The sequence below is a fragment of the Eretmochelys imbricata genome, chromosome 21 (genome assembly GCF_965152235.1).
Source record: "Eretmochelys imbricata isolate rEreImb1 chromosome 21, rEreImb1.hap1, whole genome shotgun sequence".
Classification (NCBI taxonomy): Eukaryota; Metazoa; Chordata; order Testudines; family Cheloniidae; genus Eretmochelys; species Eretmochelys imbricata.
Window position 1 is genome coordinate 4649349 of NC_135592.1, and position 15673 is coordinate 4665021.

Sequence of the window (15673 nt, forward strand, 5' to 3'; positions counted from 1 at the left end):
GAATGTGTTCGCTCTGGAGAAGCACACTAGAGGCCTTATCTGAAGTCAGTGGCAGTCTTTCCATTGACATCAGTGTGCTTTGGATCAGGTCTGACTCCTAGAGAGAGAAGTTTGGTGAAGATATTTGGCAATTACTCAGGAAAAAGAACGAGTAGCAATGAAAAGCCTTATGAAGCAGGATTAACTCTTCCCAGCTTTGAAACTCTGGGTTTATCGGTAACTTTTTTTTTCAATCGTTAGATTTATATAAGCCGGAACCTGGAGTGCTCGTCATTGTTTGGGAGCAGGGGCGCAGAAAATAGTGATAGTGGGATGGGAGGGAGAGCCCGATCTGAAACTACAGGGGATAACAAGATAAAGTGCAGGGATTTGATCCAGTTCCCAGTGAAGTCAAGGGAGCTTTGCCGCTGACCATAATGGGAGCAGGAGTGCACCTCAGGTATGGGTTGCAAAGGGATACATTCAATGCAGAAACCTAGTTTGAGGCCTGGTCTACATCTGAAACAAAGGTTGACCTAGCTACATCACTCAGGGCTGTGAAACATTTCATGCCTGAGCACTGTACTTAGGTCAACCCAATCCCTAGTGTAGACACAGCAAGATCAATAGAAGGATTCTTCTGTCAGCCGAGTTACTGCCTCTCAGAGAAGTGAATTAATGACAGCACCAGGAAAACCCCTTCCGTCAGTATAGTATCTACACTCCCGGACAGCTTAGACATAACCGGATCTAAACTGCTGGTTTTTAGTTTATTATTAATTATCGCAGTGCCGTAAATACATGCGACACTTTACAAAATACAGGCCAAGACACAGATTGCAACTGAATTCATATAACACAAAACAGAGGACAAAAGGTCATGTCATAGTGAATTTACCAGTGAGAATCTACCACGGAGTCAGTTCAGTTTCTTCTTTCCATGCTTGACTTCTGAGGGCCAAATTCTGTTCTCTTTTCCATTCCGTTAAATCTGGGCAATGCCCCTGATATCAGTGGAGTAGCTCCTGATTTACACCAGCGAGAGCACGATCTAGGTCTGAGTGTTTTAGCATGGGTTAATGCTTATAACTTTTGTGCATAATTTGTTGATGCTCATCATATGGAAAGCCCTCAATAAGTGCCTTACTCAAGGGAAGTGCCCCAGAATTCTAGGGTAAGGTAGTTTGCCTGAGTAAGAGCAGCAGAGGTGGCTGCATTTCATTGGTGTGGAATTTGAATAGTTCCTTTGGGATCTTTGGGGGTCGAAGCATAAAATATGATCATCTCTGTAAACTGTGTGTGTATATATTTCACAGGCAGGACATTCTATAATATATGTGTCACTCTTGCATTGGAGAGTGGAGGTACTAATGCCTATTCTAACTCACTACAGGATTTACTTCTCATGAATGAGAAAAGAAAGTAAACTGATTCTGGAACAAATCACATCTTCCGCTGACAGCATCTCCCTCTCTCTCTCTTTTATGGAGCACTCAAGGGACACTCAGAACTTCATAGTGGCTGCAGTGATAAAACTCAGCAGCAGCAGCACGGACACCTGCCATTTGAGTTAAAGGACCATCTCCATTAGCTGTACAGGGCTTGTGCCGGTTGTGCTTTTTTTATTCCAACCAGTAGAGGGCAGCGGTGTGCATGTGAATGGGCGTGCATGAACCCCTCCTCATGAAATTTCTGGAAAACACTGATAAAAATCTGAAGTTGATTAACAATAGAAAAGGTGTTCATACGGTGTGCAATGTATCCGAAACTAAATAACTGTGATTAAAAACTCACTCATAATGGATAAGTTAGGAGAGACTGTATATGGACAGGCACACGCACTGTATATAAATCTACGTACCTGCACAAAAACAGCTACACATCCCTGGATACCCAGTCATGTATACACAGCATACAAACACACGCGCAGGTGACACGTACCTATATGCTCCACCACGTCCATAGGCTACGCAAATGCATGTGTGCACAGATGACCTTGTGCATTATTGCTGTGACAATTTTTTTAAAAAGAACTGAAAGCAAAGCAGAGAATTGCGATTGGAACTGGCACAAACAGGGAATGGAGGGGCCCCCATGGTGCTTTCAGTAATGTATGCAACTTCTGAGCAAACTCAGCACCCTCCCCGAGCCCCTGCAGGTTTTGTAGCTTCAATCTGATAAATTCAGTAAAAATGGCCAGCAGCGATGTGGTCCCCACAAGTGCCTGTTCTGTTGGTAATGTGGAATCTCTGTAAATATCCCTCCATTCCAAACTTTGTCCCCTTATTAATACAATCACTGTAGCTGTCAAACAACATATAGGGGCTGCACTTTTTCCCTTGTCCCCTGAGAAGAGTGCACACGTAGTCTGACTGACTCTTTATTTTCCCCGGTATCCCAATGTGACATTTTTCTTCTAGTGAAACCCTTGCTAAAAGAAAAAATCCATTATGTCCTACTTGCCTCTAATGATGGTAGAAAATTTTTTGCTACCAGCAATTTCAGCTCTCCAATATCATATGAAAAATGTGAGTTCTGTTTTTTTTCTCCTTTATAGGAAAAAAGAATTTCTTCAACACTCAGCTTGTCTAGTGAATGATTGTTGCCAAGAAGGATAATGGTCCATAACATACTCATTTTTTCAGGGCTAAATATTGAGATTCTCCTGCAGCGACACAGTTAAAGGTTGTTTTGTTTTGGTTGTCGGGGGGTGGGTGGGGGGTGACATTTATAACAACAATAAAAATAAATACTTGACAGTTCCGGAGCACCTTTCATCGCAAGGGATTCCAAAGCAGGGCTTGTCAAAGAGATCTAGAGGAGTTAGAGGCCCAGACTAGGTATTGGTCCCCTTTCCAGCTAAATACAGACCCATTGAAATGCAGTCATCTCTGTGGTGGAGGGTGGCTTCTGCTTAATAATGCACAACAGAGAGGACAAGGAAGGAACTTTTGTTCAAGGACATTGGGGAAAAGCCCTGTCTTAGACAATTGCACAAGCTCTTCAGAGAGCCCTTGCAGCAGGATTCTTAGCAATATAAATGTTGAATCAGCCCTGCTGTGATTTGAACTTGTGATACCCAAGTATTAGGTTTGTCAGAGTTGATGCTTAAAACAGTTAGCATTCCCTTCCAGCTTCTAAAGTCACTACTTCAGAGGAATGGTCATTCTTCCCCCCCGCCCAGAATGGCCATCTTCCCCTCTGCTGGAGTTTAAAATCACTCTTGGCTGTTAATCCGTGGAAGGCCTGTTAGAAATAAAATAAAAGATATATAGGGAAAAGTGCCATTGAAAAAAGAGTTTACGAGGCAGTAGCTTAAGCTACTGGCTCTCCCATACTGGCCAGCGTCTGTTTCTCATTTACAACATGCCTGAGTCAGTGGAGAGATGAGATCCTGTCAGTATCCCTTTGAGCTGGGCAGGGTATTCATTCAGTCTGCCTAATGGTTGCTAATGAGACTTGCATAGATGGAAAGAGCCGGATCCTGGTGGTGACAGCTCTTGAGTTAGTTTAATTGATAGAAAGAGTGGTCCAATGGTTAAAGCACTAGCCTGGCACTCAGACACATTGGGTCAGGGCCCTGCTGTGACACAGACTTCCTGTGTGACACAGAACAAGTCACTTAGGTGTTCCTGGGCGTCAGTCCTCCATCAGTGCTTCATAGGGAGATTGTGAGGACAAATACTTTGAAGATTGAGAGTTGCTCAGGTATTGCAGTAGTAGGGCGCATGTAAATACTGTAGGTAATTCTGCCTCGGCATTTAGAGACCTAGCTTTTAATCCTGGTTTTATATTCCCTTGTGTGAATCACTTCACCTGATGGAGTCTGTTTGCCCATCTGTAGAATGAGGGTAATGATATTTACTACTAAATGTTGTTTGTACAGTGATATCCTGCATATTTAAATTATTTAACTACATCTCTAGGTGCCCAGAAGTGTGAAGTTTTGTTAGTTACTTTCATCTGTTTGTTGTAATCACCTGTTGTCTCTCGTCAGACACTTTCATTGGAAGCCCTTTGAGGCCTGGGCTGTCTTGTCATTGTGTGTATGTCCAGCGGCTAGCACAACGGGTCCCTGACTAGGGACCTCCAGGTTCTACCACAATACACATGTTAAATAATGCTATTCTGGCCAGGCAGGGACAGGAGATGGGAACAGAACTGAGGACTTCTTTGACTACCAGCCGTGTGCTTAAACAGAGGCTATCACCTTTTCCTGCCACTTTTCCCAAACTCACAATTTTTGACCTGGTGGCATTTTGATTTTTTGTTGGCTCATTTAATGCAAATGCCCAGAAAATATTTTTGTCTGGTTTTTGATGGAAAATTTAATAAAATGTTTCCAGCTTCATAAAGCCAGCATGTTTCAAAGATTAAATAACTTTCACTTCTCCCGGCTCAAGCTGAGGACCCCCAAAGCTTACTTTGATTGTGAAATGATCCAGAATTCAAGTCTGTCTTCATTTGAGTCCTCTCATTGTCCGGATCTCTGGTCAGTATTGGAAGCCTTTGCAGCTCAGGAAGGAGTTCATTACCTCCCTACCAACGGGCATTAAACTCAATGACAGTGGAGACTGCCTCTCTGTTTGGCCCTGGCTGTGTGGTGCTGCATCCAGGGTCATTTCCCACTCTCTGGGTAGCTGTTAGGAAGTCCTCATCTCTGTCATTCCAGGAGAGGAACCCATTTCCCTTACTCTTTGATACAAGACAGTGGGGGCCCATTTCTAAATCCCAGGCCATATTAGGCTCTTCCCCAGAATCTGTCATAGTCTGTTAGCTCTTGAGGAGACAGGCTGCCGGTTCCTTTGGTGAAAAGAGCCCATTCCCTGCTCTGTCCTTTTCAATTCCATGTGTGTTTCTCCAGACTGCAGCAGGAAAGGCCTGCAGTGGAATTTCTGTGTAGTCCCTCTCCAACCCTGTGGGCTGCAGCTGAGCAGCCCCCTTCCCACTCTGTGAGTCCCCTCTGGTTTCTTGGTTTCCTTTCTAATTGCTGTAACTTTGACCTGGCAGGAGGATGGTGCTTTAGGGCTTTGTCTATAACAGTCTGACCATTTGCATTTGACTAGGAGAGTTTTATTCTTGACACAGCTCCAGATTCCATCCCGAAGGTGAACAGAATCTTGAACCTGGATCGAGAAATGCTTGTGCTGTCCGTTGGCTTGAATCACTTAGCCGCCACAGAGAAACACCTTCCCTCCTGCTGTCAGGATCATAGGTTTCCTTTATGAAACAGAAGGATTTTGAAGGATGACAGGCCAGGTTTGCTGTTTCCGGGCTTAATCTGAAAAACTCTAGGAAGTCTAAAGGGACCATTTCCAGAAGAGTTAGGGGTTTAAGTTCCTGAGGCCTAAAGGATATTGCGAGGAAGAAGGGGAGTTAGCATCCTGGCTTCCAGTGACATCAAAGATCATCCTTTTAGAGAGCTGACATCTCCTTAGCTAGCTTTGCTTTATATCTGGCATGGTGAGATATCTCCAGTGAACGATTGCAACAGATCTGTGGATGTAGCTGCAAATACCTGTGGGCAGTTTTGCTGTCTGTACAGTACGCTGAGAGCTTTGGAGCATCCACTGTAAGAGTGCAGCCTTTCCACTCACTCCCCTCACATACCGGTGTAAACTTGGATTGCTATGCATAGAGCAACCTGATTTTGTTTCCTCATTTCCCCCTCAGCGAGGGCCCCATCCTACATGCATTAGCTCTCAGCGCGCAGAATAGCCACTGAGCTCAGCGGGAATGCCATGCGAGGAAGCATTGCAGAATTGGACCCTTTTTGAATCAGGTATCTATTTTACAGCTAGCATTTGCTGAAGGGCTTTCAGGACAGTTACCCAGTCTGTACCAGTTTCTAGAGATGGGATCCAGTTTTGCAGACTCAAGATGAGTTCATAGAAGCATCTAGTGTGGGATTTTCTAAAGAGCCTAAGGGAGTTAAGTGTCCATCTCCCATTTAAATTCATTGGGATTTGGGTGCTAATTTCCTTGGGTCTACTTGAAAATCCCAGCCCTAAACTTCAGGGTGCTTATTTTAACCAAAGCTCTGAGCGTTTGGACACCTCTGTCTTCCCATCAGTGTGGATGGGAGCGGAAGGTGCGGCTTCACATACAGGAGCAGCACCTCAGCCCTTCAGCTTCCTTCTGGGCCCAGTTGCAGGTGGCAGAAGTCCCACTCATGCATCACTGAGCTAAGAGAGGATCAGTACTGGTGACACCTTCGGCTTTCTGCAGAGAGCTAGTTGGAAATTTGTCAATACATGGAGTTTTCACTGGAAAATGTCAATTAATCAAAACAAAAACTTTTTGCAGGTAAGGATTGGTGTCGATGAAACTCTGGTTGGAAAGGTTTCTTGGGCCCAGGATGGGCTTTCTAGTCAAAACGAGAGAATTAAGATCCCGCCCCAGAATAACCTTTAGTCCAGTGATTAGGGCTTGGACCTGGCTTTCCCACATCCCAGCTCAGTGCCTTAACCACCAGGCTATAGGCTATATTGGGAGGGGTGAATCTCTCCCTCTCTCTCTGTTTTTTTGTGGAAACTTTTGAAAGGTCTGTGTTTTGTCCAGATGCAGAATGGGAACATATTTGAAATCTCAAAAATGTTCATGGGTCAAGAAAACCATTTCCCTCTCATCTCTGTTTCTGCATATAGGTCCAGCTGGGCAGTTGGAGACTAGCCAGAGGTTTTGGATGATGGGGTAGGGTAACAGAGAAGAGGGAAATAGGTTTGTGAGGTTGGGGCTGCAGATTGTGAAATTAATAGGATATTGAAATAATTTTGCTAAAATAAAACACAGAAAGAAGTGGCACCTGGTCGCAAAAGGGAAGCATATCCTATACCTATCCCACCGATCAGTCTGTTTTTGAAGCAACAGACACTGATGTGCATCCCAGGAATGAAACCTGATTAAAAATGAAACCTAGAATGAGTGTTCAGTGTGTAGTTAGGAGGATCCAATCCACCTCCCAGTAAAACCGGGCTTCGATGGTATTGTGGACCTGAAGCAATTGATAATGCATTGCCTCTAGCTTGTGGGGGAAGAGTGGAGTGGGGGGTACTCTTGGGGTTTGCATCTCCGGAGATAAAATGCATAACCCACAGCAAGCCAGGAGGAACAATGATGCTTCAGTATATTTCCTGAATAATAACATCCCCTCTTGTGTGGCTGCAATGAAAATATCCTGCGCAGAAAATATTGCTGAAGGTTATTTTTCCCTGCACTTAATCTTCTGTCTTGCGGGCAGATTGAGGAGTGCAAAGAGAATTATCTGTGATCGAATACACTGGGGTGCATGCTGACTCTAAGTGCGGGGTGTTTGGCTGCCCTTCCTGGTAAACAGCCATCCAATCTAGATCCAGGTTAATGTCCCAAATGCCTAGAGTTCAGGTGTGTTCAGACCTGACTTTATATAAAGGTAAGTGGCCCCCTAGTAACTGGAGCACCTATGTCTCCATGTTTTCTCCTCCCAGGACTGCCCACAGCTGTTTCCCACGGAAGAGATTCTGATCCCAGTGGGGGAGGTGAAGCCCATCACACTGAAAGCCAGAAACCTGCCCCAGCCCCAGTCTGGCCAGCGTGGGTATGAATGTGTCCTCAGCATTCAAGGAGTTATTCATCGTGTGCCAGCTCTGCGCTTCAACAGCTCCAGTGTCCAGTGCCAGAACAGCTCGGTAAGGGGCTGGTGCTGCGGGGAGTGAAGTGGGAGAAGGGAAGGAATTGTTGGAATGAGAGAGGGGAGCGGCTGCAGTGATGGGAGAGGGGCAGGACGAAGGGGGCCCAGCAGCCATGCTGCAAGTGAGTCCTGGAATGCAGAAGCTTTAGAGTTGAATGGCTGAGGTTATCCGGGAGCTGCAGAGCCTACTCCTGAGGTGAATTCGCACCATTAACTAACCCTTCCACATGCTGTGAGGCAGGTAAGTTTTGTTGTCTTTACTTCCAGATGGGGGAACTAAGTTAGGTTACATAACTTGCCCAAGGCCACAGAGGAAGTCAGTGTTAGACTTGGGCCTAGAATCAGGAGTTGTTCCCGGCTCCCATCACTGTGTTCTAACCACTAGGCAATACTTCCACTTATCAATATCAGAGATGCCTCTTTATTTTATTTAAACCAGCCATCCCAGCTCTAACATAGCCATCACCCCAATGTTGACATCAACGAGGAGACACTGTGAGTGAGGCAAATTTAACTAGAAGAGGAAAAGATGAAAGGAAAATGGGAATGGGGAGATAGAAAGAATAAAAAAATCCAGGGGTTAAACTAATCCTGAGTTTCAGATGGGAATCTGCTGTAGGCATCTGAGTTGTTTAATTATAATACTGGCTGGGTGAAGTTCCTTTATCTGCCAGCTCCTGTCAGTGACTGTCGGGGGTCAGTGAAGGCGGGGCAGGGACAGGTCGGGGGAAGAATACAACAAAGGTGTTAAGGCAAGCTAATTCCTGCAGGAGAGAGAGAGAATTATTGGCCTCTTATCAGAGAGCTGTCAAATTCCAGGTCTCAGCAGCTTAATGGAATGTGTGATGCCAGGAAAGAGGGGAATGGGACTCAGCTGGGGGAGCAGACGTGGCACCGCAGAGTGATACAAATTCTCTGAATAAACCACTAAAGACGTGCGCACAGGGGACGACTGCAGCTTGGTCTGCATTGTGACAGCGTGGCACAGCCCATGAAAGTAAAGCCCAAGAGATTCTACAGCAACTTCTCAAGCTGTACGAATGCCATTGGAGCCATTAACAGAGAATATCATCGTACTTCTTAGAGAGAAGGCTCTAACTTCTTGCAGTCTTCCTTGCACATGGTAGAGAACAAAACACAGGTTCTGCTGCATTCACAGCACAATGCAGATCTCAGCTCTTCACAAAGGCCATTCTCCAAACTGCAGAGGAAGGACCTCTGTGTTTGTTTGCAGAAGACACTAGCCTACAAATGGAAAAAGGGCCGGGTGAAGGAGTTTGGGTCTCTGATCTCCTGTATCAGTGTGGGTTTTAGAAAGGTGCATGGACAGATAGCTACAGTTGCTTGGTTCTAGATGGTGGAACCAGAAAATTCAGGATCTACTTTAACAATCCATGCAGATACTCAGAACTTATTAATGAGGTTCTGAATTGTCTTAAATTTCCCTGGATATTTGTGCCTCACTAGCTCTCTATAGGCCCCATAGCGGGGTAGATAATAAATGTAATAATACTAAATAGCCCTTTTCCTATCCGAAGTGATTTATAAACATTACCTAACAAATACTCAGAGCAGCCCTGCTTTAGGGAGATCCTATTATCCTTTTATACAAATGGCAGACGGTTAAGGCCTAGTCTGCACACAGAGTTGTACCAATATAATTAAAGGTGTGGTTTTATAATGATTTAGTTAAGCCCGAGCAACTCTATGTGGGTGAGGCCACTTTGATATCTGTGTAATCCAGGCTTGTGTCATTTAGCTCACACTGGTAAATGTATATGGGCACGCTAAACCAGTATAAGTAGATCTACATTAAACCAGTGCAACTTCTGTGTGTCGACAAGTGACTTGCCCAAGACTACACAGTGATCTAGTGTCAGAGTGGGGATTAGAACTCTGGACCTCGTGAGTCTGCTCCTGTACTTATTCCATTCCGGTCACATCATGCTTGACAGCATGAGGGCTGATGTGGAACAGATGTGGATAAATTATCTGTGCGGGGGGAACACTACATAGTCAAGTGTTTTGGTGGAGTTTCTTTAATATGCTTGCTTTTTACAGTCCCATCCACATTTTCCTTGTTGGATAATTGGACTCACTGGTTTATCTGCAAAGACTGCCAGCATAGGGCCCAATATGTGCTAATTATGATTATGGCACTTGTGAAGTGTCCACTAGGAGAATGGTCTGAGACCTCCAAACTCATCTGTATGGCCCCTGGGCATCCGTCAGAGAGTCAGGAATTCCAGTCCGTGCTACCCTCATCTGGATTTGAGCTGGTGACTTAGAAAGCTCCTCTCCACCCTGAATAGAGCACATTGACTGAAATATTTCTGTAGTAAGTTGTCAGATCTTTGCAGCACATTTGTACATTCCTGATTCCATTGAGGGAGTGTGGTGGTTAGACGGAAAGTTGGCCCAATCTGTCTCCTGGGCAGAAGTGCCACTGTGTAGAGCCTCAGTCTGGTCTCATTAAATAGTGGGGCTGTATTTATGAGAAAAACCAGTGTGTCTGGGATAATTAATCTATTACCTTTTGCAGGATCCATCAACTCATTTTAATTATCTTTCCCTGGCAAGGAGAAATGAGTCTCACTGTGTGGACTCAAAGCAGGATCCTAGAGCTGAGAGTTAGAATTGTTGGTCACTCAGACATCATCACATGTGTTTTAAGCAAAAAGTTGTCATGGTTATTAAAAAAAAAAAAATTTCCTTCATGGTATCTCTTCCTGACGCATCCTCCCGACCACATCCCCTAAACGTGTTTCTTTATCTTTTTCCTTAGTATCTCTATGACGGGATGGACATAAGCAACTTAGCAGTGGATTTTGCTGTGGTGTGGAATGGAAACTTCATTATTGACAACCCAGAGGATTTGAAAGGTAATGGGTGCTCGGCTTACTGCTGCAGGGTCTTATCCTTGGGTCATGAGGTGGAGGGGACCTGATAAGGGCTTGGGGGAGTGTGTGGTCAAGCCCATTTTTAGAAAAAGAAATTTCTATTCACAGGAAGACTGGGCTAGAACTCTGTTAGTCACAGCCAAGTTACACCACCGTTGTACCCAGCACCATTCTGATCCCAGTGTGAACTCTGCCCAGATTTCCAGCCCGCAGTTAGCCATGGCCCAGAACCTCAGCATTACAGAATTGGCCCTTAGTAAAAGCAGCCTATGCACTGCAAAAAGGAAGCCTTTACTAAACACATTGACCAGCAGCCAGCTCAGAGACATCTCTGCCACATGCGGCTGCCTCAGACCCCTCTGTCACCGGTCAGTATGACCTCCTCCTGCACTCGCATCCACAGGGTTGTGGCAAAGGTTTTCAGGTTTGGCACTGAAATCTGGGAATCCCAGAGGGACACACTTGTACAGTAGTGCTGCATAGTTCAACAAGGGGAATGGTGCATGAACTTAACAGGCATAGGAGTGCAGGGAGAGAGAATAATTTGCAATCAGCGTAAATAATAAGTGACTAGAAATCTGCAACAGCAACAACTTCACCTTTGGATTTTATTTTCAATTAAGTATATTTAATTCTCCAGAAATATGCTAGTTTGACAGCCCCACAGACTGCAAGCCCCTCTGTCTCTCCACACAACATGGGCAGCAGCAGTCCAAGTTTCTCTTGATACACTGACTTACCAAGGCATATCAACCCTAACCTAGCGGCATCACCTCTAAAAATAAGGGTAGCTCAGTCTCTTTGGCCCAAGCAAGCTTGGGTCTCCGTACAGCTCTGTATTTATATAGCATCCTTCACCCTGTAGGATCCCCAAGTGTTTTACAAGTTGTACATGGGAATACCACTTGCCCACCACTCAAACGCAATTGCCTGTGATAATTTTAGGGAAGTAGATTTAACCAGGATATTAGGTCTAAAACCTCCGATCCTGTGAAAATTCATGTGTGCGCTTTTTATGTACCTCTTATTATATGCTCAGTAACTTCTTATATGTAGCAGTAGTCCATATGGATACTGCATTTCATTATGTGGACTTTGCTTCTGGATGCCACAACACTCCTTTTATAAAAGACCTGTTAAAAGATCTGGCCTGTAGAAAATCTACATTTGCCCTGCTCTGAAACAAGCCGGTGCAGCCAAGCCCTGATAAAGAAAGAAACCTGTTATACTTCCAGCTATAGGAGGAATGCCATAGGAAAATAGAGCTGGTACCAGAATAAATGGCTGTGTGACAAAATCTAGTGTATTGCAGAGCAAAATAGACTGAAAGCAGTAGATGAGCCCCCTGAAAAGAATACCTGTTAATAGTCCCATTTTGCTGAATCAGGGACATCAATTTAACAGGTTCCTGTTTGTCCGTGTAGGAGCTATATTTTGCTTTTGAATGCTTTGAAATTTTCGGAGGAACCTGATACATTGGAGTCCTGTTGGAGACCCTGCCAAGCTCCCTGGAAATGGAGACATTGTTTCAATGAGCTCTTTCTTGGTTTAGGTCAATGGAGTAAACTAAACAAAGAAGTTTTCAAAGCTGCCTTCCAAAGCAAGCATCGGCGCAATAATGTCTAAGAACATCTGGAAAAAGGATAAGTGGGAATGAGAAGGCTTAAGAGCTCCATTGCCAACAAAACCGTGCGTGGCTCTGATGGGCCTGACGAACGTTCCCTGTGGTTCTCCAACTGTGCTGTCCAGCTTTGCAACAGTGCTGCTTATGTCCCAGCTGGTGCTAGTCACCTGGGCGTCTGCGGTGGTCAGGGCGGTCAGAAACAGCTGAGTTAGAGAGCGAGAGGCAGGGACCGATCAGCTAGTTCAAAAACAAATGTGTGGGACGCTACCCCACGAGCTGTGCAGAATATTTACAGCCATTTAGGTACAAGGCAGATATATCAGTCAGCAACCTTTCAGCGCCTATTCCCCCCCCGACACACACACATCTTTTTCAAGCATCTCCACCACTGCCCGATGAGGTTGTCTCTTCTCTTCATCAGTCAAGGGGGATTTTGGGCTGTCTTCATCTCTACCGATACTATAAGCAGATGTAGCTCTTTTGGTCCTGAAGATTTAATCTCCAGATCAGTGCTCAGTCCACGCCTCTCCCTTCTCCACAGTTCACCTGTACAAATGCGCAGCCCAGCGGGAGAGCTGCGGCCTGTGCCTGAAAGCAGATCAGAAGTTTGAATGCGGCTGGTGCAGTGGAGAGGCCAAGTGCACCCTCCGGCAGCACTGCACTTCCCCCATTCACCCTTGGCTCGACTGGTCCAGCAGGAACGTCAAGTGCTCCAATCCCCGCATCACAGAGGTAAGAGAATCCAGCCACAGCGAATCCGCCTATCTATCGTCCGCCTAGCTGTTGTCCCTGGCCCATTCTGTTTAACCTCATCATGCTTGAAATGCCAGACTGATTTGTGTCTGTTCCTGGCTGCGTCCCTTCTGGCCCAGATACAAGATATCCTCCATTCTGCACTGAAGAAGAATGAATAACACACTCCAGTGCTTCCCGCAGAATGAATGTGTTGCTTCCTTAGCATGTGACCAGGGGTTACACCCTCGCTGCTGACCACTCCCTCTGTCATTGTCTGGATGTGCCCTCAGCACTGGGGTGCCCACTATGCCCTGCTCCTTGGATACTAATTAAACCAGGGAGGTAATTAGTCTATAATTGACTTCTCTGGATTACACACCTGCGAGGGAGTTAAGACCGTATATGAGGTGTCTCCTGGAGGAATTATTAACTGTAAAGCAGTTGTTGGGGTGATGCTTGTACTGTTGGTGGTAGCTCTCGGGGCCAGATCAGAGTGTTGAGTCTAGGAAGCCTTTGATTTCTTGCTTTGCTGGTTTCTAATACAAATTTAGGGTCTAATTCTCCATTGCCCTGCACTATGTGTTGCCATTTGCCCCTGTGCAAAATGCGTGTAAAGAGGTCATAAAATGTTACCAAATCAGAATGGCTGCACAAGGGACAATCAGGCCTTCTCAGCGCACAAACTTGCACCAATTTAATGCAGGCCTTGTCTACACACAAGCTGCACCAGTTTAACCTGAATCAGTTTTTAAATAGGTTTAGTTAAACCCTGCAAATTCATTATTATGGTTTGAGTGGCTTATTTTCCATTTAGCAGAGAGCTGTTCATAGTGGCCTTAAGCTAAACCAATATTAGTCTGGTTAACACCAAAATAAGTTTGTTCACACAGGGGGTTTGCACTACTTTAAATAAATCATTGTCCTAGAATCATAGAGTTTAAGGCTAGAGGGGACCATTAGAACATCTAGGTGTGCAAGTTCTATGTGTGGATCAGGCCTTGAACCCTCAGGGTTTAAATTTTGATACAGATCTTCATAGAACAATGCCATGTATTTGTGTATTTCAGTGGTTAGAATGGAAATTGTATTGCCTGTGTATAAATCCATGGTACGCCCACATCTTGAATATTGCATGTAGGTGTGGTCACCCCATCTCAAAATATATAAAAATTGGAATTAGAAAAGGTTCAGAAAAGGGCAACAAAAATGATTAGAGGCATGGAACAGCTTCCGTATGAGGAGAGATTAATAAGACTGGGACTTTTCAGCTTGGAAAAGAGACAACTAAGGGGAGAATATGATAGAGGTCTATAAAATCATGACTGGTGTGGAGAAAGTAAATAAGGAAGTGTTATTGACTTCTTCTCATTACAGAAGAACTAGGGGCCGCCAAATGAAATTACTAGGCAGCAGGTTTAAAACAAACAAAAGGAAGTGTTTCTTCACACAACGCACTGTCAACCTGTGGAACTCTTTGCTAGAGAATGTTGTGAAGGCCAAGTCTATAACAGCGCTCAAAAAAGAACTAAATACATTCATGGAGGATCGGTCCATCAATGGCTGTTAGCCAGGATGGGCAGGGAGGGTGACCCTAGCCTCTGTTTGCCAGAAGCTGGGAATGGGCGACAGGGGATGGATCACTTGATGATTCCCTGTTCTGTTCATTCCCTCTGGGGCACCAGGCATTGGCCACTGTCGGAAGACAGGACACTGGACTAGATGGACCTTGGGTCTGACCCAGTGTGGATGTTCTTATGTTCTCATTAAATGGATGGCTAAGCATATCTGTTTAGTCTGCAGAGCTGGGTTCAACTTACTAGCAAATTAAAATGTGAGATCCTCTTTCACAGACTCATAGAAGTTAGAAGGGGAGGTTACTGCTCTGGCCATTACTGCCATCAGTGCAAACCCTTGATGTAAACAAGGCAAGCTGCTACAAGCAGCCATTTGTAACCGTGCAGCTTAGCCTGGTTTTAACTAGGAGTAAGCTGCCCCAGGGCAAGTACCCGTTGCCTGTCTATACTGAGGGTTTGCATGGGTGCAGGTACATCAGCACCTGACTGAAATCATGGCGTCTCCTCTTATGAATCCTGCAGGATACTAGTTCCCTAGAGTCTATTCTGCGGTGCTTTCTCTCTGATCCCAGGATTTTAGGGGTATATCGACACAGCAGAAGCTTTTCACAAGCTAGCCTACCCAAACTAGCTTGAATCCAGCTAGTGTGAGTAACAGTAGCAGTGAGGACACCACGGCACGGCCTTCAGCGCAGGTAGTACAAGCCCAGCAGACACCCTGGGTATGGCCTCCACTCATAGCCTGCCTTAAAGCTTGCGCTGTCTTCACTGCTATTGTTAGCTTGAATCCAGCTATTGCAGCTGTGTCGTGTAGGTTCGCCTATGCACAGCTTTTGCTGTGTAGATGTGGGGTGCATCTCACAAGTCAGTGTTTTCACTACTGCCCTTTGGAGGACACTCTACGGACTAACACCTGTGATGGTTCGGAAGCTGTTCCTCAGATTCACTTTCCTCATTCCGTCTCTTCTCCCTTAAATCATTCCACTCCCTCCTTGTGCTCTCAATGTTGTTGTTCATGCTTCAATTTGTTACTTTTTGACAAGAAAGGACACTTATTATTATAAGGTGTCAGGTTCTGATTAATTTCACTCCATCATCATCAAATTGTGAGAAAGAAACCGACACAAGGGCTTTTCTAAAAACAAAATAATATTTACCATTTATGTGATGCTGTTCCTCTGCTGAACACTTC

General features: G+C 45.1%; 1 protein-coding gene across 1 annotated transcript in view; it reads left to right on the top strand.

Moving 5' to 3' along the window:
• Window positions 1-15673, top strand: part of PLXNA2 (plexin A2) — a 283288-nt gene that overhangs the window by 185093 nt on the left and 82522 nt on the right. Inside the window, exons 9-11 of the mRNA XM_077839199.1 lie at window positions 7446-7646; window positions 10434-10530; window positions 12714-12904. Of these exons, the coding sequence (XP_077695325.1) occupies window positions 7446-7646; window positions 10434-10530; window positions 12714-12904 (489 nt within the window). The remainder of the gene's footprint in view (window positions 1-7445; window positions 7647-10433; window positions 10531-12713; window positions 12905-15673) is intronic.